This window comes from Phyllostomus hastatus, unplaced genomic scaffold (genome assembly GCF_019186645.2).
Source record: "Phyllostomus hastatus isolate PE091 unplaced genomic scaffold, TTU_PhHast_1.1 phas_contig_16, whole genome shotgun sequence".
Lineage (NCBI taxonomy): Eukaryota > Metazoa > Chordata > Mammalia > Chiroptera > Phyllostomidae > Phyllostomus > Phyllostomus hastatus.
The window spans coordinates 13960150-13984374 of record NW_025333643.1 but is presented as its reverse complement, the minus strand read 5'-3'; the positions used below and the strand labels follow the sequence as shown (position 1 = coordinate 13984374).

General features: G+C 46.4%; 1 protein-coding gene across 5 annotated transcripts in view; it reads left to right on the top strand.

The window, feature by feature from the left end:
* The window catches only part of ARHGEF3 (Rho guanine nucleotide exchange factor 3), a 321899-nt gene that overhangs the window by 27294 nt on the left and 270380 nt on the right, over positions 1–24225 (top strand). For all 5 annotated transcript variants that reach the window (XM_045832234.1, XM_045832233.1, XM_045832236.1 and 2 more), the window contains one exon: positions 8952–9044. In XM_045832234.1, the coding sequence (XP_045688190.1) occupies positions 9001–9044 (44 nt within the window). In that variant the 5' untranslated portion in view covers positions 8952–9000. Of the gene's footprint in view, positions 1–8951; positions 9045–24225 lie in introns of those variants that run through there.

Genomic DNA, 24225 nt, shown 5'->3' with positions numbered 1-24225 from the left:
CTATAGAAAATCATGTTGTAGAATTACAGTATTACAGAATAACATTTCTCTTGAGTTAAACTTACATAAACTAAACCAGAAGCTCTTAGAAAAAGGAAACAACGGTTTAATCCCACTGTTTCATGTAAGTGACTTTATGGTCTGGAGAGCCTGGGAGATAGGGGATGGTGAGCCTGTGGGTCCCCCGTGCTGCCCCACATTCCACATACCCCAGCTAGTGTGGGGCATTCCCATGTGTGAGTATGAGGGCTGCAGGTCTGTATGTTTCCCTCTGTCCCGACCACTGACTTTACTTGGAGCACGCTCACACAGCCCACCTCCTCTAGCAACCGGCTTTGCTGAGCTCCCTGAGGGACGTAGAGCCCATCTCCAGGCTGCACCTTCCTGAGGGGCTTCCAAGGGGGATTTTGGACTCTGCAGGATTTTCTCACTGACTTCAGAATTTGCCCTCCAGTGCCAGAAGGCTGCGATTGGTCCCCACTTTCAAGCTCTTTCTCCGCTTACACTTGATGTCAGAGCACAGAGATGGAGCTAAGATTTATTTAGTCAGAGAGTTTTACACTGTGGGGGAATTGGGCTGCATATTTACTGGGGTACCAGAGCCTGTAGGACAGTGGAAGTTTGGAGGCCTGGACACAGGGATCAGACAGACTCAGCTGTTTAATCCCTGTTGTCTATTTCTGGCTGCTGGAGCTTGGCCAGGCTGCTTGTGCAGGAGCTCGTTTCCCTCTGCGTGCGATGTGGGTAACAGCGTGTGTCCTGTGGGGCTCTTGGGTGACTCGATGCAGGTTTAGAGCAGGTCCCTGGTGTGTCGTGGTCATCTCTTCCCTTTGACTAAAGCCCCATAGATTTCAGAGAATTTTACATTGTCTCCAAGTGTCTAGCTACATACAGTTCACGAAGCATTGTTTATGGTTGGGGTTAAAAGAGAGCTCACCTTCTGGGCATTTAGAGTGCTGTACGTAAACATCCACCCTTACAGGCAATGAATGGTGACAGAGGAGGCAAACCTGCCTGCCAGCCCCTAGCTGAGGTACTGAGTGTGATCAGTTCTGTGAAGGATCAGGTCAGGAAAACTTTCCCTTCCCAAGAAATCTAGTTTTTATCCCCAGCTAGGAAAATTGGCATGGAGCTTTTTCTAGGGTCATTTAGTGTGACTGTTACCTCCATTGTGGACTTTTCTGTTTGAGAGCGGCGGGGGGGACAAGCATCATTAGTTTTTTATGCTTATCCCTGTGTCTTCTGCTCTCTAGCTCTGTGAGCCTGGGCAAGTCACTTGAACCCCTCTGTGCCTCAGTTTCCTCATCTGTGAGAAGGAGTCCTGCCTCACAAGGTGGCTGAAAGAATCAGATGGGTTCAAGCACTTGAAGCTCTATGCAGGGTGCCTGGCACAGAGGAAGGCTGCTGTCACTGTTGCCCATGGTGAGGAAGAGGAGGACAGTGATGACAGTGATGACAGTGATGACAATGAAGACACGGTCCCTGGTCCCTGGGCAGCCTGCATGCCATCCCTCAGACAGGCTCTGCTTGGACAGTGTCTGTCTAGCAGCAGACAGCACAGGTGGGAAGCCCCAGGCCACTCCAACCACTGTGTGGCTCCCTCCTGCCTTTGGGCTCTCCTCGAGTGGATAAGCGTGCTCTCTGTCCACCAACAAAAATGTATCGAGTGTCCACTGAAGACATTATTGGAAGAGCCCTAGAAAGAGGCAGGCAGGTGGTGGTCATTTTGTATAAAATAAGATTTTTTAAAGCTTCTTTTTTGCACTGGAACTGTCTTGTAATAAGAGAGTTTATCCAAAACCCCAGCACATGAGTTGTATACGAGAGGAGATGCCCTGGTTGAAGTCAGAACACCCTTTGGCCTAAAGACAGGCAGCCTGGAGCTGGACAGGACGTGGCCCCCGGTGGTGTCCCCACCGAACCCTCGCTCTAGAATCTGGGATCTGATCTTCCACTGCGAAGACTGGAGACTTGTGACAAGGCCCTGAGACTGACCTAACTCCTCTCCACCCTCCCTGAGTGAGTGTGTGTTAGAGGCTGTGCCATGCGGCCAGCGTTTATACACGCAGGGAGCACTGGACTGCTGCCCACGGCGGTGGCACGCATGGCCCGGCCTGTGCTTGTAATTAAGCCGTGTGGAGAGTCAGGTGCTGAACCCGTAGCCTGCCTGGCAGGAGTGGTGTGTAAAGTCTGTGTTGGAGCAAGTATGATCTCACAATGGCCTTTCATCCATTTCATCATGGGACATCTTGACGTGGTGTCTGGAAAATGGTGCTTCAAGTCCCCAGTATACACCTTCCTTTGATAGAATGACACAAGGGCTCAGGGGGTGTGGTGGGGTTTTGTCTCTTGGAGCCTCATTTTTCTGGGCATCTTGGTGGCCAGCCCCCTGTGAGGGCCATTTATTTCTTTAGTTGTGTGGTGATGGCCTCCGCGGTGCCCTGATTCTATAGCAGACTTGTGTCACCTTCATTAGAATGCAGAAAGCAGTTAGCTGACAGTGTTCCTTTGTTCAGGGAGTATTGTATTTGTCAGTGTGCTCACAGTTGGGGGCCACAAACCCCGGTGCAGGTGGGGAGACATGTGCATGCAGGTGGGATCTGGGTGGGGAAGGCATGCGCAGGAACACTGAGCTAGTGGGAGAGCCCATGGGAATGTGAGTGATTGGGTTTCCAAGAAGATGTCTATCAGAGGGTGGACCTCATTTCCGAAGTCTTGCCCCAACAACCCTCCAAGACCTCCACAGTGTCTGGCCTCCAGAAAGATAGAGTAGAAATACAAATAAAAACAGATTAACACCAACCACTAACTGAGTATGTCTTCTTGGCTAAACACTCTATGTAGATTGTCTCGTTTTACCCGGGGGCGCGCCCACTGAGGTGATGCCTGTCCGTGGTTCCTGCAGGCTGAGGAAGTGCTGCTCCCCCGAAACTGTGCATCTCTCTGTGACTGCTACATCATAATTGTACTGTCATGATCAGTGTGCTTTTTAAAACTTTGTGACAGTTTAGCAATCCCACAATATGTAAACACTGTTTTGGTTTGATTCTGCAAAAATTGCTAGCGGCACAGATGTAACTGAAGCCCGCCCTGGCCTCCAGCCAGCCCCATGTCCCTCCTCAGAGACAGTCAGTTAAAAATAGGGTCTCCTCAGCAGTCTGCACGCTCCCGCGGCAGACTCTCCTCTGCGTCCATGTAGGTGCTGAGAGCAGATCTGTGGGAGGACAGGGCGGGGGTCTGCTGTGTCCACACCGGCCCCAGCACTGTTTGGTCACTGACCTTGGGCTAGGCCTTCAGGGAAGGAGCGCGCAGGCTTGACACCCCTGCCAGGTTTGTGGCCGCTGCCCCCTGTCGTTATCTCTGGTCCAGTTTAGTGGCCTCAGGGGCCCTTAGGCGCAGTGGCCTTGTTTTCAGTCAAGGCCTCTGGTGATGTTTCTGGGCCGTAGGGGAGGTGAGGTCATCTGGGGCAGGTGGCTTGGGACTTTGTGGTCATAGCCTGAGTTGTCCAATCAGCCTTCAACTCTGACTTTAGCTTTGGCCCTGAGATTGGCAGACTGCTCCCTCCACCACCCACCCCCACTCCCTAAAAACAGTCTCCAGCTCTCTCCTTCTTCTGATAAAAGTCTGGAGGACAAGCTTTGACTCTTACTTACTGATAAATGTTCATAAAGCCCGCTGAACGCCAGACCAATGAACACACGGAGCTTTTGCAAATCTCTCCAGAGGCTGTGTCTTCTTCTGTGATCGGAGGCTAAAAAGATATCATTTGATGAAGAGTCTTGATGTTTTATTTATATACTTGTGAAGAATTTTAACTGACTTAGTGTATCTTTTTCTCTTTTTTTGGCGGGTGATCAAACATATCAAAATGTTTATTAAACACCAGCGAGCTGCCTGGCCCCCAATTTGGGTGGGGCATTACAAAAGCAAAGTAGGGTCTGGATCAAGAGCATAGGCTCTGGAAACAGGTTGAAATCCCATCTTTCCTGTGGCAGCTTAGGGACCTTGGGCCGGTTAACTAGCCACCCTGTGTCTCAAAATTATCTCCTATTCAAAAGAGGTACCATGATAGCACCCACTTCACTGGGTGGGAGAAGAGAAAATGAAATAATGTGTAAGGACCACTGAACCTAATGCATGACAGATACTCAACAAAGGCTGTTCCTTTTAGTAGCAGTTATTATTAATTAGTATTAGAAGTTCACATGCAGTCAGAACTAGGTGGAAGAGAATTGAGTGTGTAAGAGCTAATTCTGTTCTTGAGAGTTTGCAGTCTGTCTGGGGAATTACAGTAAGGATCTTGATACTATTAGCAGTTAATATGTAACAGTAGCAATTAAGTTCAAATGCTGTGGTTTGTATCGCAAGTCCTATAGATATTTGGAGGAAGCTCCTGGGAGGAGAGGAGCTTACCATAGGCATGTCAGGTGGGTGAAAGGAGTGAAGGAGAGACTGAGGAACGACCATGTGGCAGGTTTCAGGGGAACACTCTTGGTCAGTCCGGTGGGCCACAACAGGCAGGGTGCGGGGTATTGAGGAGTCAGCTGGGATCTGCTTCATGCAGAGGTGAAATGACACATGCCCGTGAGGTGGGGATGGGAAGAGAGAGGAGAGAAGCAGCAACTGCTTCTGCTTCTTTTTCTTCCTCCCCCCAACTCTCTCTCCCTTCCTCCTCCTGTTCTACCTCTTCTTCTGCAGTTATAAATTCATTTATTGTATTTTCATAAATATAGACCTTAAATTGTAGGGTGCAGAGTTGGGAAATTTAGCACAGCTATATTGATTTATAGAAACAAACACTCAACAAATGAATTTTTTGAGAGGATTACTGAGAACTTGGGAGGAGTGTGGGGAAACCTTTGAATAGACAAAATAGTTGTTATAAAAATTTTAAAGCTTCGTATTGCAGCATAACATGCCCACAGAAAAGTGCACATCCCGTGACTGTGCAGACTGATGGAGCTCCACAAATGGAACACACTAGTGCAGGCAGTGCCCAGACTAAGAGAAGAGCCCTGCCAGCACCCAGTGCCCCCCCCCCCCCGCCACCGTGCTTTCTTCCACCCAGTGCCTCCTCACTATACCCACCATCCTGACAGCTAACAGTTGGGGCAGTTTTACCTGGGTCTTCCCTTTCTGCAGACAGACTCATGTGGCAAGTGTTCTTGTGTTTGGTGTCTTTGGCTCAGCATTGGCTTGTGAGAGTCATCCTTGCTGTTACATGCAGCTGTAGATCGTCCGTTCTCATTGCTGGGCATCACCATCATTTGTTTCATTCACTCTACAGCTGATGAGCATTTGGGTCACTTCTGGTTTGGGGCTGAAGGTAGGCCAAAAATACCCCCTAATCCCTGGTCACAGGTGCCACTCACTGGCAATGCCTGTGCCTGTGTTACCTTGTGTGGCAAAACTAAGGGTCCTGACAAGGGAAGGTGATCCTGAATTACGTGGTTGGGCCCAGTGTGGTCACAAGGATCGTTAGAAGAGGGGTGCAGGAGGGTCTGGTTCAGAGAAGGAGATGTGACCACAGGTGAGAGAGGAAAGAGATTTGCAGGTGCTACATTGCTGGCTCTGAAATGGAGGAAGGGGCCAGGAGCCTGGGAATGCGGGTGAGCTCTAGACACTGGAAAAGGGACAGGAATGGATTCTCCCCTAGAGCTTCTGAAAGGAATGCAGCCTGGCTGTCTCATTTTATAACCATTTCTGAACTCCAGACCTATAAAACGATAAACTTGTGCTGTTTTAGGCCACTGAGTTTGTGGTAATTTGTTTTTATGGCAGTAGGAAGCTAACCCAGGGCTGTGTAGTACTAATGAGAACATTCTAGAAAATGCCTCTTGATGCATCTGTGTACCTAGCAGTAAATGAAGGTTGAGTAGTTATGGCCACGATCTTCTAGGTGGTTGAACCTATTTATGCTCCCACCAGCAGCAGGATGTGAGACTTCTGGTTGCTTCACATCTTCACCACCACTTGGTGCTTCCTGAAAAGAACTGTATTTCAGTGAAGAATTAGCAGAACTTTATGTCCAATGGATACTTTGCAGGAGGTTGATGCTTAGCAATGCTGGCCAGTGCTATTCTAGCCAGCCGAGGAGAGGAATGAGGAAGAGGTAGTGCCAGAGTTCCTAGCTAGGATACTGATGCACATTTAGATTAATACAGAACTTTCCAGCTGAAGAATTAGAACAGCATTTATTTCTGGAACTTTCTGATTAACCAAGGTGAGTGGTGGGTATTGTGACATGAGGAAAAAGCCTGTGACATTTAGCCAGCTCCTCAGAGTTTGAAAACTGCCTTACCAAGTGGTGTGACCTTAAATTAATCCCAGCTGCCTGGGGCTCTGGTTTTGCCATCTATCAAATGGGTGTGATCCCACCTTCCCTGGGGGACTGGGTGGGTGAGTGGAGCCTCTGGGTGAGAGCCTGGGCTTACTGCCCACAAATAGGAGGTGCTGAGTCAGCAGTGGCTGTGGTTGTTACCAACAAAGGTATTAAGCACATAGATTCCTTTTACAGAACTTGGCAATTTTGGGTTCAGGGTGTTCAGGGGGCTAAGTGGCTGCCTGGAGAGGGATCTGGGAATATCGGCCACTTGGTTGGCATCCAGGGTGAGTAAGGTCAGGCTCATGGTCTATCTTTCTGGGCTTTATAGAGACACTGTGTCCCCACAGTCCTGAAACTGATTTAGAAATTATTTGTTCATTCGTTTGTTCATTCATTCATTCAGCTGTACTGAGCTTTACCATGCACATTATAATACTATTGTTAGGAACACAGATCCCTAGAACAAATGCCTGATTCGAGTCTTAGCTTTATCATTTGCTGTCTGTTGACCTTTGAAGAAATCTTAACCTCTTTGTGCCCAGTTTCCTGATTCCTTAAGTGAGGTGCTATCTGCTGCTGCCTCCTAGGGCTGATGTGAGAATTGAATGAGTTAATCCATGGGCCCTTGGGCATCCCTCAGTGTTGGGGTACAGAGCCAGGTACCCCAATGCCTGCCTCTAGCCATAGGATGAAGGGCAATGGTTTATTGATGGCTGCCTACAGGGTACCTTGTCTAATACCTAGAAGGAAAATCTGAATCCCTTGACCCACAAGGAGCTGGTGAGCCAGTAGAGAGCAGGTTCTGACATCTGACTGCTGCTTGGGAAATGTGGCTATGCAGAGAGGCCCGCTGTTGATACCATTTTGGGACATAGGTATGGAATACCTCTGTGGCAGTTCCTGGGTTGTAGAAGAGCTTGGTATGCTGTGCAAATGTGGCTTTCAGGCTGCGGTGAGGCAGGCTGAGGTGTTCACAGCTGCAGAAGCAACTCGGGGGCGGGTTGCTTGCTTTCTCCCCTCTGCCTTCATAGTGGGGATGCAATGGCACCTCTGGGACTGAGCTCAAGTCCCACTACTCTTCCATCTCTCTTCCTTCCGGGATCCACATCTTCCCTTTTGCCTTGTTCTGAGCCCTCTGTAATGCGCATACCTCAGCTGATGAAGTTAAGGTCTGATGGAAGCCAGGTCAGTGGTACCAGACTGGGATCCAGATGCTAAAAATACCACATGGAGTGCTCTTTGCGAGTTAAAGGAGTAGTATTGGAAGTTGTGGCTGGGGATTCTCCCCAGTACAGATTGTCCAATGCCTTGTGGTGTTGGGGTCCCAGGTATCTGGTCCTGCTCACCTGGATCTGAGAGTTAATCCAAATGGTGTTTTCATCTGGGAGAAGGCCAGACCCCCAATGAAGCATATGGCAGAGATTTGGCCAAGCTGGCCTGTGAGGCTCAGCAGTCGACACAGCCAATGAAGTGGAGCGGGGCGTGAAGATCATGGTTTCAAAATTCCCCTGAACTCCCTTTCACTGAGGTTGCACCAGGTTGGAGACCGACACACCATCCCACAATATGGTCTGCAAAACCTGTTCTTTTAGCATTCAAACTGACAACTGTTTGGGTGACACTAAATGAAGTAGGTGATTTGTGCTGAGACGGAAGAGAGAACCTCAGATATCTCAGACTCCCCTGGGGCAAATGCTCAGGGAGTGGAATAGTGGGCAGAATCCTCCACCCATTGGCAGGATCTCTCTCTAGCTCTGTCTCTGTCCCCAAGTCTTTCTTTTAGTCTTTGTCATTCCTAGCACATAGACTGAATCCTTACATGTATGTGGGTGCCATCTACATTTGAAGGGCGTTTTACCATTCCAAGTGGTCACTTTGTGAAATGAGGCTCAGCAGTCATACTTGTGGATCCCAGCATTTTTAATCCTGTCCTGGGTGCCCTACAGGCACTTGAGAGTCTTCACACTAGAAGATAATACATACTTATCAACTCCTTTGCATAACCTACTTGAAAATGCACATGGTTTTACCAAAATTGTAACCAAAAATAGTTTGGCTTCACCTGTCTCCATAGACACAGCATGCCCCAAGCACCAAATAACCAAATCCATCTCAGAGGGGTTTCAGTGAAAATCCTTAATCATTGTGCCACTGGGGTGAGAGTTAAGAAGCCATGAAAACAGGATCCAATGCAACAGTGACTGAAAGAACAAGGTGAGAAGGTGGCTATGCTCCACACAGCCAGAGACCCAGGGGCCATCTATCTTGTTGCTCTGTTATTTCCAAGAGCATTGTCATCATCTGTGTGGTCAGAGCTGAGTTCCAGCCAGTGGGAGCCATAGGGTGAGGTATGCCCATTTCTTAAGACCTGGAAAGGGAACTGGCACATATCATCTCCTCTCACATCTCTTTGGGAATTCAGTTCCTGGCTGTGCCTAGTTGCAGTGATGCCTGGGAAATGCAGTCCCTGTTAAAACTTGAATAACTGTGGGGTAAGGGGAGAGTGGGTTTTGATGGACACTGGACAGCCTTTCACCTACTCCCCTTTATGTATTTAATGCAAATCATTGTGTGTTTATAACATAAATGCACCCGGGTATAAATGTTGTTTGTTATTATTTTTTAGAAAGAAAACCTGGGCCTGCCCAGCTGTGTCTGTGGACAATTCCCCAGTAATGAATGAGTGTGTCTTCAGAGGAATGGAAGAACACAAGGAAAGGTAAAAATATCTTTAAAAATTAAATTAAAAGTTTTGAAAATAGATTTTTTTTTATTTTAGGGCGGAAGAGAGAGAGAGAGAAACATTAATGTGAGAGAGAAACATTGATTGGTGGCCCCTCATATGCACCCCAACCTGGGATGGAACCCACCACCTAGGCATGTGCCCTGACCGGGGAGCAAACACCCAGCTTTTTGGTGTACAGGATGATGCTCTAACCAACTGCGCCATACCGGCCAGGGCTTAAAATTTCTCTTACATGCAACAATTAAATGCAATGCCAAGCTTTGTCTTTGCCTGTGTAAGTCTGTGGAGGCCATAAAAAATTTAGAGATAGCCAAATTTCATGTGTCCCTATTAATATTTCTAATTTCTGATACTAGAAGAGAGACACCTTTGAGATACCTTTGTTAAGTATGAGGGGATTTTTCTAGGATTTGGAAGGAAGAGTTGGTATAAATAGAACTGACGTATTATAAAATTAAATACTTGATTCCAAAAACCTTGGACATCGGTTCTGGCAAACTGTGGACACCTGCTCCGATGTGTAGTGTCTACACATCGGTGTGTGGCCCTCCCTCCTAGACAAGGCAAAAGCAAACCCTTCCTCTTGGCAGGGTCCTCCCTTCCTTTCTTTTTTCTTTCTTTCTGTTCTTTAAATATGGGCAGTAATACTGTGGTTGTTGATCTATTTTGTAACCTTTTAAAATAATTTAATTACATGTCTTAAAATGTTTTCAAGACAGTAATGTGTAGTATGAGAATCTTCCTGTTTATTGAGCTGTTTTCCTGCTGGTATGGGTGGGCAGGTTCTGTTTTTTGCCTTTATAACACTGTTGTAATATACTTCTGGTATATGCCTCCTGAATGTGTGGACAGACTGTTTTCGTAGGTGGTTACTGAGGAGTGAAGTTGTTGGGTCATCCTGTGTATGCATTTAAGATCTTAGACACTGCCAAATTGTTCTGTAAGGGGCACCTTGTCAACAGGATACCAGCTTTCCTGCTTGCCTCCTGCCACACCTCTGCTCTTGATGCTTTTCATTTTAACCAGTCTGCTGTTGAGCAGTGGCCTCTCTCTGTGACTGTAATTTCCTCCCCCTTCTCTTTACTCTGGGGAAGTTCATCTTCTCAGGTCTCTGTTACCTGGTTTCATTTCCCAATGGCCCCAGTGAGCCTCTCTCCGCATAAGGACCCAGTGAGCTCTCCTGAGGCCCAGGGCATCTGGGCAGCCTTGGGCCTTCCCAGGGGGAGGTGCCACTTCATTTCTTTTCTGAAAAGTGTTCAAGTGTGTTCCTCCAGGAGAGGTCATCACAGGATTATCAGCTTCTCTTTTGATACCTGAGAGGATTTTGAAGAGCTCTTGGTAGGATTTCTCTTTCAGGTTGTTTTATCCGCCACCACTACCACCATCACCCTCACTACTACCACCACTGTCACCACCAGCTCCATCACCAATACCACTATCACTACCATTATGACTGCCGCCATCACCACCACCATCACCACTTTCACCTCCACTACTGTCAGCACCACCACTGTCAGCACCACCATCACCACCACCTCTACTATCACCACCATAACCACCACCATCACCACCACTCACTTCTACCACCACCATTGGTACCACCTTTACCACCTTTACCATCACCACTGCCATCAACACATCACCACCATCACCATCACTCACTTCCACCACCATCATCACTCTCACCACCACCACCACCACCATCACATCACTCCACCATCATCAAAAGCAACAATATGAGTATTTACCATGTGTTAGGCTCTGTGTGGGTCACTTAGCTTACTTATCTCATTTAATTCTCACAATGGTCCTATAAGTTAGGAACTTATAATGTTAACCCCATTATGGCCACAGGTGACATTAGGACAGGAATTCATTTAAAACCAATCCCAACAGCAAAAAGAATAACAACAAAAACTCTGTCTTTCTGTGGAGCCTCAGCTCCTAGTTGTGGCTTTCACTTTAAGTGACTGACAGACTTCCACTTGCTGGGTAGTGAGTTCTCTGTGTGGACGCAGATGTGCAGCCATCGCATCATGTTTGTGGTTGCTTTGACCACACTCCATTGTTGTTCCTCATCCAGGCCTTCCTGGAGGAGAGTGTAGGAACCGGGAGTGGTGGTTTTGGGTTCTTGTCCTCCTCCAGTATGTGAACGTGGACTCTTGCATAACACTAGCCCCTCTGTTCTGGGGTTCAGGGGGTAGCAGCCTCACTACATCCAAAACACTTCTCTGGAAAAGAGGTTTTCCAGGTTGAGCATATTTGTCACAAGGAGAATATCTACTTTATTAAGGTAAATCCACCCACTGAGCTGTGGGGGGAGAGGTTCTTTATGTACTCCCCTGATCCCCATCCTACCCTAAAATGTTTCACTTTAGGTCTGGTTCTAAAAGCAGGCAGAGTGCAACTTCAGAGGCCTTCCTGGGCACACCCCACCTCATTACATTTCAGAGACCTAAATTCTAGAGCTAGAAGAGATTTAGGTTCCTTGTATCATTTCTTGTGTCTTCATCATTACAGTTTTAAGCAGCCTGGCCTAGAGTGATGAAATAATGGTAGAGTGTGAACTTGGTCCAAGTTCACAGAGACAACCTTGCTCTCAGGGCTCTGAGGTCTGGCTCTGACTCTGTGTACAACATCACAGCTGCCTCATTTGTGATTATCAGGAGACTGACCAGCTCTAGTTCCAAAACTAGAGCTTATTAGCAGACAGTGCCTTGAAGGACACTGGCCCTTTGGCCAATCAATTGATTATTCATTCAGTGGGCATTTATTGACTACTACTGTGTGCACAAGGGACAAAAATGAATTCTTAGGGAATCCCAAATTTTTCGGGTTGAGGAGGCAGCTGCATACACTAGGAGCACTGTTAAGTGGAAAACTTCAGTTCTTCATTGGTTAACTGGGACAATAATAGCATCTCCTGTGATGGGTTGTTGGGGCATGTCCTGAGTTAATCATAGTAAAGCACCTGGCATATAGTAAGCACCTGATAAAGGCAGCTGCTTTCCATTTTTATTTATTTTTATTGCCACACAGAGTGAGGAACCCAGGAAGATTTTTCTATCAGGAGATGGTAGGCCCACATGTGTGTTTTAGAAAGGGCAATCAGGTACCTCAGTTTCTCATCCTCTATGTGTTTATTGCTTTAGTGTCTACCTCCCCCACTGGACTGAGTTCCATGGAGCCAGATCTTGCCTATATTGTTCATATACTTCAGTGGTGTGCCTAGGACACAAAGCAAAATAGCCAAGGATGCAGATGTTGGCTTTTTGAATGGTGTAGCATTTTATTTTCATTAGGAATTTTAAAATATCATTGTCGGCAAACACCTGGCTGTGTGACCTTGGGTACCTCTTTACTTTCTCAGATTCCTCATTGGCTTAAAAGAAAGGGGTTGGTTGATGAGTTTCCTTGCAATCCTAAAATTATAGGTATATTATTTAAAAAACTGTAAGCCCCATGAGGGCAGACAGGCTCTGTGTGTCTTGTCATTGATTCCTCAGAGCCGTGCTGGGGATAGAGAAGTCATTCACTAAACATTTGTTGAATGAATATGGACATGGGGTAGGATCCTTATTACAGTCATTGGCATAACCCCATAGACAGCTTAGTATTAAATTACTACTAAAGTAATTTAAAGAGTGTGCATGATCTTACTTGAGACACGTGAAGACCCTGTGAGGAAAATAATATTGTTTTACAGATGAGAAGCTGAGGTTTTGACAGGCAAAGTGCTGGGCGGTGGTCTCATAGCAAAGAATGAAGAACCTACACACAGACTTAGCCTCTTGAACCCCACATTCTGCTTCATTATGGTTTTTTACCAAACCAAGTCTTTGTCTGTCCTTATACTGGCCAAAGGCACTAATTAGGACAGTGTCTTAGAGGATCCGCCAAGACATCATTGAAAAAGCCCTTCAGTGAGCCCCACTAATCTTCTACACAGCCAGTGCTGATAATATCTGCTAATTTGGGGCACCTCCTAAGGGGATTTTATATACATTGGCTCCAAATATCACAGCAGCTGAGCAGAATACACATTGTTTGCTTCCATTTTGCAGATGAAAAAACAGTTTTAAATACCTGCCCCAACATTACAGGTAATTATAGGGCTCAGACTTAAACTGGTGTCTTTGACTCTGTCTGTCAAGGGAGAAAGCCTGGCCTTCTCACCTCCCCCTTGCTTCAAGATCTCCTGTCTGGCATGTCCCCAGTGTGATCGGTGCAGCAGCAGGTCACTTCTCTTGAGAGATGCCCCTGTGCACACTGACCTTTTATAGGTTCCTTTGGGTCCTGTGAGAAAGACCACATGAGACTGAGCTTAAGCCAGAAGTGCCCAAACAAGTTTGGCAAGAGTCCCCATTTTTTCCCTGCAATGCCTATTGATGTTTGAAGGAAACCATGTCCTAAGGAGCAGACCATGGGAATGCTGATGGAATGTCCAAGAAGTCATTGTGGAGAGGTGAAGTGCTTTGTCCCAGGTCGCAGGGGCTGGTGGATCCGAGAGTTAAGGCTATAGCCTCAGAACAGTTCTCTCTCCCTTGTGCTGGGTTTCTAGCTTCTCAAGGTCGATAGCTGAACTTCTGGAGGCAGCAGGAAGTAGAGCAGGCGCCACACATCCCTTTGGGCAGTGAACAGAAAGCTAATAAGAATCAGTGAGCAAAACAACTCTGGCCTAAGGCTGAGATGCTTGAGAGCTGATAAGCAGATTGGGGAAGAGAACAACCAAGGAGGGGGAGCTAACCCGGTCTAAAGGTGGCACAGATCAGCCTACCCCTGAGCACTAACGTAGCGCAGGACTCTGGGGAAAATCTCAACTTTGGGTACACGCCTTCACATTGCCATGTAAAAATCACTGTTTTCTAGCCACTCTCACAGGCTGAGAGCCTACTGTATTCTGGACCCTGCCTGGGCTAGAGGTGGGGGGTCTCACACCCCAGACGAGACCTTCCTTGCAGGAGAATGAAGTCTAACAGAGCTGGCACAAAGGAGGTGCTCAAAACACATGGGAAGAAATGAGCAGGCCAGAGATAATTTTTATTTTCAAAGAAGAAACACACATTTGTGCAATCTGAGAGTGAAAGCCCTGCCTGGAAGGCTGAATCCCTTCTTTGGGCATTTTCTTCAAGTGTTTAAGGCTGTTGAGCTGTGATGGGATGTTAACTGACTGACTGACTGATCTACCAAACACATGCATATGTGGGTGAATGGTGAACGAGTGAAGAGACTTAACCTTTACATTCGTCCAGCAGGGCTGGGTCCTCACAATCTGCCCATTTCAACACAAGCTCACTTATAGGAGGCTTTCCAAAACAGGGCAAACACTTCTCCCCTCAAAATTCTCCTCTTTGAACATCAGAAATTTGCTTGCCTAATAACACCATTGCTGCACACCTGAGGACACTGAGGCACAGAGAGGCAATGTGATCCACCCATACTCACTGCTCGCAGCAGAAAACTGCTCTCCCCTGGGGCTTACTTTGCTAGAAATCCTGTGTTCTTGTGAATCAGCATGCAGAAGTACAAGTGGCAAGTAATGGTTGCTCATTCAACAAATACTGTGGGAATAGGTTTCCTCACAATAAAGTCACACAGTTAAGAGACAAAATGTCCATAAATCACAGGAGCAAAACTGTGTTCCTGCAGAGAGGTGTGAGGTCTGTGGGAAGGGCTTCTGGGGAGCCCCTCTCCTCTGGGAAAGTGGGGTTGGCTCCCGGTGAGCTAGGGTCCTTCTCACTGGGAGGCTCGGGCCCCTTGTCCTTATCTTACCCCTCCACGTGTCAGTTCAGAGATATGAGTGAGCACCTACTGCGTGGCAGACACCACCTGATTGGTTCTCATCTGATGGGAACCTTCATCTTACTTCCTTGTAGATGGGAGCTCAGAGTCCCTCTGCAGAGTGGGGAGCAGCTGCTGTGGCTGGCCAGGGGTAGGGCTGGGCTTAGGCCAAGAGAACTCACTGAAGCGCAGAGAATAGGTATGCTAGTCTCATTGGGAGCCCCTGTAGGCAATCTCCTCACAGGGTGGCCCTGGTGACAAGGGAACTGCCAGGAGGATGTTAGGGGAGGTGGAGATCCTGGTGTGGTTGTTGGAGTTTCCAAGTCTCAATCTACCATCTGTGAAGGTAGATAGCAGTGGACTTAGGTTTTAAAGTTGATGTGAAGGTTCGGTGTGGTAAGAAAGGCTTAGTTATAGTCACTGGGCACCCAGCTAACACTCAGCATATTAGTTTGTTATCAGCCTGTAAATCATTCTTCCACCAACCACAGAGCCAAGAGGAGCTGTTAGAACACAGGCCCTCTACTTTCCTATGACAACCACTATCATGTGGTGATCACTTTTTCAAAAAAACTATTCAGTATTTATTTGAGCACCTACCACGTGCTCAGCACTCTGTCAGGTGCCCTGGGGATACAGTCAGACGTGGACTGAGCTTACAGTCTAGAGGGGAAGATGCACACATGTACTGGGACACAGAAGGGCTTAGAGAAGGGCCTAGCAGGGTCTGGCACTCAGCATGTAGCTGGGAAATGTTTTAACGCACACAAACTGGAGGGACTCAAAAGGGCACAGCACAGTGAGGTGGCACCGGGAAACACAACTCTGTGGGGCAGAGCAGGTGGGAAAAGAGTGTCTTTGAGGGTTTTGTCCCTGGTCCACATTCATCTGGGAGCAGAAGCTCCCCTGGCCCCTGCCCAGTGGACAGATGGTGGCAGGTGAAAGGCAGCATCTGTCCTGATGCTGAGTTGTGCGGGTCAGAGAACATGTGTGTAGGTCTCCCTCCCAGGGAATCTGATAGAAATTCCTGCCAGGCATTGCACTTTGCCTGGAGCTAGATCAACCTTTTCAACTCTGAGGGCCAAGAATCAGGCTTGGAGAACCTCATGAGGATGGGGATGGGGATGCGTGAACCCTGATGGTTGACATGCTCATTGGGCCCACAGAAGGGCAGAATTATCAAGATGCATTTATGAAGCGCTAGTTTTGTCTGGGATGTTCTGCTAGGGTGTGGATGGGGAGAGTCTAGAGACTTTTGTTCTTTAGGTATGAGAAGAGGGTGAGAACTTGGGTTCAGGCTTTCCCGGGGATCACTGCTGGGACTTGAGCTGCGTGTGGCCTTTGCCCACCTGTATGCACAGTTGTAGGTGTGCGCGATCTCTGAGCAGGAGCCAGTGTCTTCTTCAAGGCTGGGTGTGGATCAAGGGTCGCTGTGTGCCAGGCACTGTGCTGTGCTCAGGGATAGATTTGTGACCAGGACAGGCAGGGGTCTGATATTAATCTAGTGGGGTCCCTGCCCTAGAGGGCTGGGCAGTTCACCTTATGGTTTTACAAGGGCAGGAAACTAAACGGGAACCATAAACAGGGTGAAAGGAGCCCTGAGTAGGAAGGAGGGAGGCCTGAGGTCAAGTCTTGGTTTAGGGGCAGGATTAAGGGAAGGGAGAGGCTAAATTGGCGTGTGTGGGGGATGAAAGCTCAAATTTGTAGTCTTTGTCTATTTCCATGGTGCAAATATTCCTGCCATGGCGATCTTCAACCCACTAACACAGAGTCACTGCGGTGTGTGCCCCGTCGGCTCTCCCAGGGAGACCCAGCTTCAGCACAGTGCTGCAGGTGCCACTGCTCTGAGGCAGCTTCCTGATCACTGGAGTGAGCAGGTGGGGCTGGACTACGTGAAATTCCTTGGTGGACTGGGGAGCATTACGTAAATGTAAAATGGTGAAGATTTCTCACAGCTTTGAAGTTTCATGACCAGCACTGGCTCCCAACTATGCTACTCAGGATCCACGGCCAAGAGCAGGGTGTGTTATTCTGATCTGTTTATAACCCCCTTTTTAAAAACCGCTTCAAGAAAATGTAAATCTTTTCTTTATTTCAAAAATGAATAACAAATAACTTGTAGAAACCTTAGGAATTACAAGCAATTGAAAGAAAGAAATAGATTTTTGTCCTTTGAATAGAATCATTAGATATGATTTTTTAAAAATTGGAGTAAACTTGACATGTAATACTACATAAATTTAAGGTACATAGCATGTTACTTTGATGCATTTACATATTGTGATATGGTTGCCATTGTAATGATATTTAGCACATGACATACTTACAGTACGTTATTGTCTATGTTGAATATACTGTACGTTAGATATCTTTTGGTTTGGTTGCGATCTCGTCGCTCCCTTAGACCCACCCTCTCATTTGCCAGTGAGGAAACTGCCTGGAGGGGGATGTGTGAGAGTTAGTAGCAGAGGTGGAGTTAGAGCCTGGGTGTCCTGCAGCCTTGAGTGACTGTGGTGGATTTTTTTTTTCTATCTGTAAATTCAAGCAAGTGAGAAAAGTTTTCCCCGATTCCTGACTCCCCCCACCCCCACTTTACTTACTGTCCCGTGCCCCCAGGTCGCTGCAGTCCTCCTCTCTTCGGTGTGTGATCACGCACCCAGGACTTTTCCATGGAAACTCACTTTTGAAATCTCCACCCCCTTGTAGCTACTGTTTTAGTTTTGGTAGTTTGGGGTTTTTAATGTATTTTTTCCCAATTTTTAATTTTCAGTGTTGTTCTAATCACCATTTTGTTATGTTTCTTACTTGTCAATCATTTCTTGTTACATTATCTTCATGTGCACACAAAGGGCTGTATAATATCTCCTTCACTTAGCAAGTGTTTGTTGAGTGACTACTGTGTGCCCTGCGCTGTGAATGAGTGAACAGGAACTGAACGCTGTCCTGCCTGCACAGAGGTTCCGATTACTGGGCAAGTCAGCTGTTAACCTCATAATCACATGGATGTTCTGTGGGTTATGGTGATGGAGTTGGGGGCGAGTTTTAATGTCCTGTTCTGTTTCCCAAAGCAAATTAAAGAATGGAGGTTTCACCTCTCTAATGAAATCTGGGGATGCTTTCCTGAGTGGGGGGTGGTGAGCATTCCAGGTGGAGGGCACACTTTCCCCTTGTGTGGAAAGTGAAAAAAAGTATCATAAAACTACCAGTATTGTAAAGGAATGTCATGCTCATGGGCGGTAGGTATGTTTTGAGTTCTGAAATGATCAGAATGCTAGTCACCAGTTAAACACCTAACAGCCCCTTTCTGTGTGTCCTTTACCTGTTTATGATATGTTATCAAAGGAACTACATTTTACATTGTAGTTTCTACCCAACTGTAGACTTGGAAAATTTGCAAACCTACAGAAAAGTTACCAGAACAGTATTTTCTTCACCTAGATTTTGTTTGAACATTTTGCCCCATACAATCTGTGTGTGTGTATATGCACATACACACTTTTCCCCCTGAACCATCTAGAAACAAGTTGCAGACATTCTGACACTTTACCCCTAAATACTTTGGCCTATACTTCTAAAAATAGCAAAATTCTCCTACATAACCACCTGGTATTATCTGCCTCTGTAAATTTACAGTAATTTTAGAATATCTACTAATATCCAGTTCATGTCCAAATGCCCTCAGTTGTGACAAAACACCTTTTGCAGCTTTCTCTTCTCCCTCAACCCCCACCCATCCATCCAGGGACCATCGTTGGCTGAAGCGTTGCATTTGGTTGTATGTCTCTCCATTCCCATCCATACAGGGCAGGGCCTTCCCTTGTCTCTGTACACTCTGACACTGACATTTAAAGAGCCAGATCGCCATTCTGGGGTTGTCTGCGTGTGTCCTCATGGTGCTGCCCACCTTGTTCTCTGTCTGTCCTATCCCACGAATGTCAAGTGAAGCCCAGAGGCTGGAGTAGGTTCAGGAACAACATTTCCAGTGACCAGGCCTCACTGGCGACATTGTCCCCCCACTAAGGTCGGGATGGCCCATGGTTGGTGACACAGAGTTGACACCTGGTTAAGACCAGAGCCTGCACTGTATTTTGGCTTAGACCTGGTAGAGATGTTATAGTGACCATAATTCTAACACATGTTGGGAAGGAAAGGCCTTTGTAATAAAAAATTCTCTCTCACCCCAAACACAGGGCATGGTTTTTTTTTTTAATTACAGCAACAAGGCATATGTAAGTACAGCTTTGACATTTTTGTTTATTTGTTTAAGACTTTCAAACAAAATTGAGTCTGTTTGCTATTGACCTTATAGGCATGTGCATGCTAAGGGAGACATTTCAGAGAAAATCTTCACACTTTTTTTAAAAACATGTCTCCTCTTTTAATAGACCCAGGTCAGGTTTGGCTAGAATGTGCTTTATGTAGCAGCCTCCAATACCCTGTTTATAACATTCAGTTAGAAGCAAGGCCTTCTCAAGGGTAGAATGTCATGGTGGAAGGGAACTTTTGAGAATAACAGATTGCCCAAGTGTTTTGAGTGTGCACAAGAGTGAGCATGTCCATATGTGCTGCTGTTGTCTCAAAGGAGCCGGAATGGTAAGTCAAGGTGCCAAGAATAGTCTCACATGTGACACAAAGAAATGAACCCTGTGCCAATTTGGGGAGTGTATGATTTAAGTTAAAATCAAGGAAATCTATCTTGAGTGCCTGCTTGGTGCCAGGCATTGTGCTGGGCTCTGTGAATGGCACAGACTGGCTCCTGTGAGCCTTATAGTCTGGAGGGAACAGACCTAAACATGCCAATCCCAGGGCTGTGAGTGTACAGCAGGGAAGTCTGAGGAGCTGGAGGAACTGGAGATGGACCTAACATTTCCCAAGAGGGGTAGTAATCAGAAAGTGCAAGCATGCACAGCCAGGTAAAAATGAGCCATGGGGCATAGATACAGAAAACAGACTGATGGTTGCCAGAGGGGAGAGGGGTAAGGGCTCTGGGTGGAAGAGGAAGGGATTAAAAAGTGGTAGTCACAAAATAGTCCTGGAGATGTAAAGTACAGCATAGGGAATATAGTCAATAACATTGTAATAACCATATATGGTACCAGGTGGGTACTTGAAATATTAGGGGGATCACTGTGTAAAGTATATGATTGTCTAACCACTATGCTGTACATCTGAAATTAATATGAAACTATATTGAATGTAAACTGTAATTGAAAAATAAAATTAAAAAATTAAAAAAAGAGAGAAGAGTCATGTGAAAGGAACAGCATGTGCAAAGAACCTGTAGCCAAGGAGATCACAGTGTACTGGAAGAAGAGACAGCAGCTCAGTGCAGCTGGATGATGGGATAGGGCAGGAGACTGGGAGGTGTCTGGGCTGGGGCACTGCACGAACCCTGTAAGCTTTGGTAGTAAAGAGCTTAGATTGTCCTAAGCTCCCAGGAGGCCCCTGAAGCATTTTAAGTAGGGGAGCAACATGATCAAATTTGCATTTGGAGTAAAGACCTCTGGATGAGTGGGGAAAAACATCTGGAGGGAGACCAAACTTTGGAGAGGGACCCATTGGGCTTACCCAGGTGGCTGGGGAATGAGGAGTTTCAGGAGATGGGCTCCCGAGTCAGCAGGGATGGTTGAGTCAAGGCAAGATAAACACCTGGTTTGATGGGTCTGTTTGTTTAGAGCTGTGATGGGCATTTCAAGCATTCTACCAGAATTCATGCAGTCAGAGAAGGGGGAAAGTGACAGAAAGCAAGAAGGAGGTTCTTGACTTCCGGCAAGATGGAGGAATAGGTGGACGCACTGTACCTCCTCGCACAACCAAGATTAGAACAACAATAAAGTACGGTCAGCATAACATACAGAACTGACAGAGGATTTATCTGAAAGGAAGTTGGACAGCCAAGAAGTTGAAGTAGACCCGTTCATCCAGACTGGTAGGAGACAAAGAGCCGAGTGGGTGCGGGGCTGGCGCAGGTCGGCGGCTCGCGGAGGTTGGGGAAAGTTTGGTGTGGAATCGGCGCAACAGCCATCCAGGGTGCAAGAACGCAGTGGTGATCCCTGAGTACGCATGCTGTGGCTGCCGGATCCAGTGAGGCAGCGATTGTGGACCAGGGTAGAGCTCACAGCCCAGGAGCCTGGGGAAGGGTCTGGGCCCAGGAGAACTGAACTGCCGCCATTGATTCCCTCCCGCCCCCGCCCCCGCCCCCCGCCCCCCGCCCCCCGCCCCCCGCCCCCCGCCCCCGCCCCCCGCCCCCCGCCCCCGCCCCCGACCCCGCCCCCGCCCCCTGCCCCCACATATAACGTCACAATCTAGTGACTGGGGCGCCCAGCCCCGGTGAACACCTAAGGCTCCGCCCCCCACCGTAACTAGAGCGACCAGACCGGGGGAAAAAAAAATAGGAGAGACAGGGAAAGACATAAGACATGTGTACAACAGAGCAGATCAGTCCCCCAGGACTCATCCTTTTGAGCGACCAAGAAATAGCCAATCTATCAGATGCACAGTTCAAAATGCTGGTGATCAGAAAGCTCACGGAATTGGTTGATTTTGCGCGCAATTTAGATGAAAGGATGCAGGTTACCATAAAAGAGATGCAGGAAGATATGCGGAGGAGAGCCAATAGAGAAAGGAAGGAATCTGAGTCTCAAAACAATACAGTGGACCAGAAGGAAGATAGAATCAACCAAGCAGGAAAGCAGGATGAAATAAGAATTCAAAAAATCGAGGAGAGCCTTGGGGGCATCAAGGACACCTTTAAATGTTCCAACATTTGAATTATAGGGGTACCAGAAGGGGAGGAGCAACAAGTGGAAAAGTTATTTGAACAAATAATAAAGGAGAACTTCCCCAATCTGGCAAAGGAAACAGTCTTCCAAGAAATCCAAGAAGCTCAGAGAACCCCAAAGAAGTTGGACCCAAGAAGGAACACACCAAGGCACATCATAATTACATTAGCCAAGGTAAAAATGAAGGAGAGAATCCTAGAAGCAGCAAGAGATAAGGGGACAGTAACCTACAAAGGAGTTCCCATCAGACTGTCAGCTGATGTCTCCAAAGAGACCTTACAGGCAAGAAGGGGCTGGAAAGAAGGATTCCAAGTCATGAAAGACAAGGACTTCCATCCCAAATTGCTCTATCCAGCAAAGCTCTCATTTAGAATGGAAGGGAAGATAAAGTGCTTTTCAGATAAGGTCAAGTTAAAGGAGCTCATCATCACCAAGCCCTTATTTTATGAAATGCTAAATGGACTTATCTAAGAAAAGAAGATAAAGAAAAGACATGTATAGTAAAAGGACAGCAAACTCACAATTATTAACAACCACACCTAAAAACAAAACCAAAAGAAACTAAGTAAACAACTAGAACAGGAACAGAACCACAGAAATGGAGGGCACATGGAGGGCTAGCAACAGGGGGGTGGGAGGAGGGGAGTGGGGGAAAAGGTATAGAGAATAAGTAGCATAGATGGTAGGTAGAAAATAGAAGGGGGGAGGGCAAGAATAGTATGGAAAATGTAGAAGCTAAAGAACTCATAAGTATGACACATGGACATGAACTAAAGGAGGGGAACATGGGTGGGAGAGGAGGTACAGGGTGGAGGGGAGGGAAGGGGCAAATGGGACAAATGTAATAGCATAATCAATAAAATATATTTAAAAAAAGAAAGCAAGAAGGAGTGTGTTTTAGAATAATCATTTATGTTGGCTCAGTCACCATCATTTTCATAGTTTGTTGTTTTTTTGTATATAGGAAAGCTATTGACTTATAGCCTCTTTTATTGATATTGATTAATATTATGAAATTGTCCTACTGGTTCTAATCATTTTTCAGATCTTATTTTATTTTTTACGGGAAGGAATTTTTCCAGACATATAATCACATCATTTGCAAGTTAATAAAATTTCAATTCCTCTATCTTTCCAATTGGTAGAAAAACATTTTAAATTTGTCTAATTGGTTGGCAAATGCTTCCTGAATAGTGGTAAACAATTGTGATATTAGGGTCATTTTTGACTTGTACTGACTTCAGTGTGGAAGTGCTCTAACGTTTCCCCTGAAATGTGATGTTAGCTTTTGGTTTGAGCTCATCTCTCTTAAGGAAGTTTCCCTCTCTTCCTAGTTTGTTAAGAGATTTTTTATTTTTTATTATTTTTTCCTTGTTGACAACTTATTTATTCATTCATTCTACAAACATGTTCAAGCCTATTTACTATGTGCTGGTAATCTTTCTATGTGCTGAAGATACAGCAAAGAACAAAACAGGCAAAAATCCCACTTGTACAGAGTTGATACACAAATGGGAAAGAAAATAAGCAAATAAATGTATAAAGTATATAGTATTTTGAATGATGATATTACCATACAAATAATGCTGTGGGAGGCAGTTAGACACGAGCAGAGCAAGGACGATAGCCCACCTCCCAAAGGTCACCAGGGTGGAAAGCCCCAGGTGCCTGGCAACGGGCAAAACTGAGATCACAAGGACCTTGTCCCCAGGTTGACATTTTCTCCCCTAGTGTATCTCTCACTCACTGGTCATACAGTTTAGACCCCTTGACCTTTCTGGTCATGAAGTTTGGACCCTCCCCTGACCTTTTCTCCCCTAGCATGCTGGTAGTCCTGCTGGTTGGATCCCCTTAGAGGGAAATAAACAAGGGGGCCAGAGAACAGCCCTTAAGCATTAAGCCCCTGGACAATGAGGTTCTGACCCACATCAGGTACATCTGGGCCTAACTTATGTTTAGCTCCAGGGCCAGAAAAGCAGCAAAACCAGACAACTGACGCCCTGGCTGACACTGAAGCCAGCTGCATTGACTAAACCAAGGGATGTTTTAAAAAGCAGAAATAGCCCCATACACCAAAAGGTTATGGGTTCCACCCCTGGTTGGGTCACTTAAGGGAAGCAGCTGATCGATATTTCTCCCTCACATCAATGTTTCTTTCCCTCCCTCTACCTTCCTCTCTATCTGAAATCAATAAACATATACTTGGGTGAGGATTTTAAAAAAGTAAGGAATAACTGTTGAAATTCAACAAGATCAGCATCTAAGGAGCCATGTATATTTTTCTTTTGTCTGTTAATGAGATGAATAATATTGATAGATTTCCTAATATTGTCTGATCCTTGCATCCCTAGAGTGAATCATATTTGGTTGTGCTCTAAATTCTTTTGATAAAAAAGTATTTTAAGCTACTTGCCATCATTTAAATTAATGCCCTATGAATATGCTGTTGGTTTATTCTGTGGCTTGTAGTGGATGTTGACAGGATAGCCTTACTTCAGTTTGAGAAGTCAGAGCCAGAATGATGAATGACTCACTCATTCATTAGGTCAACACACCATTGTCAAATGCTTGATATGTGCCAAACATGGATG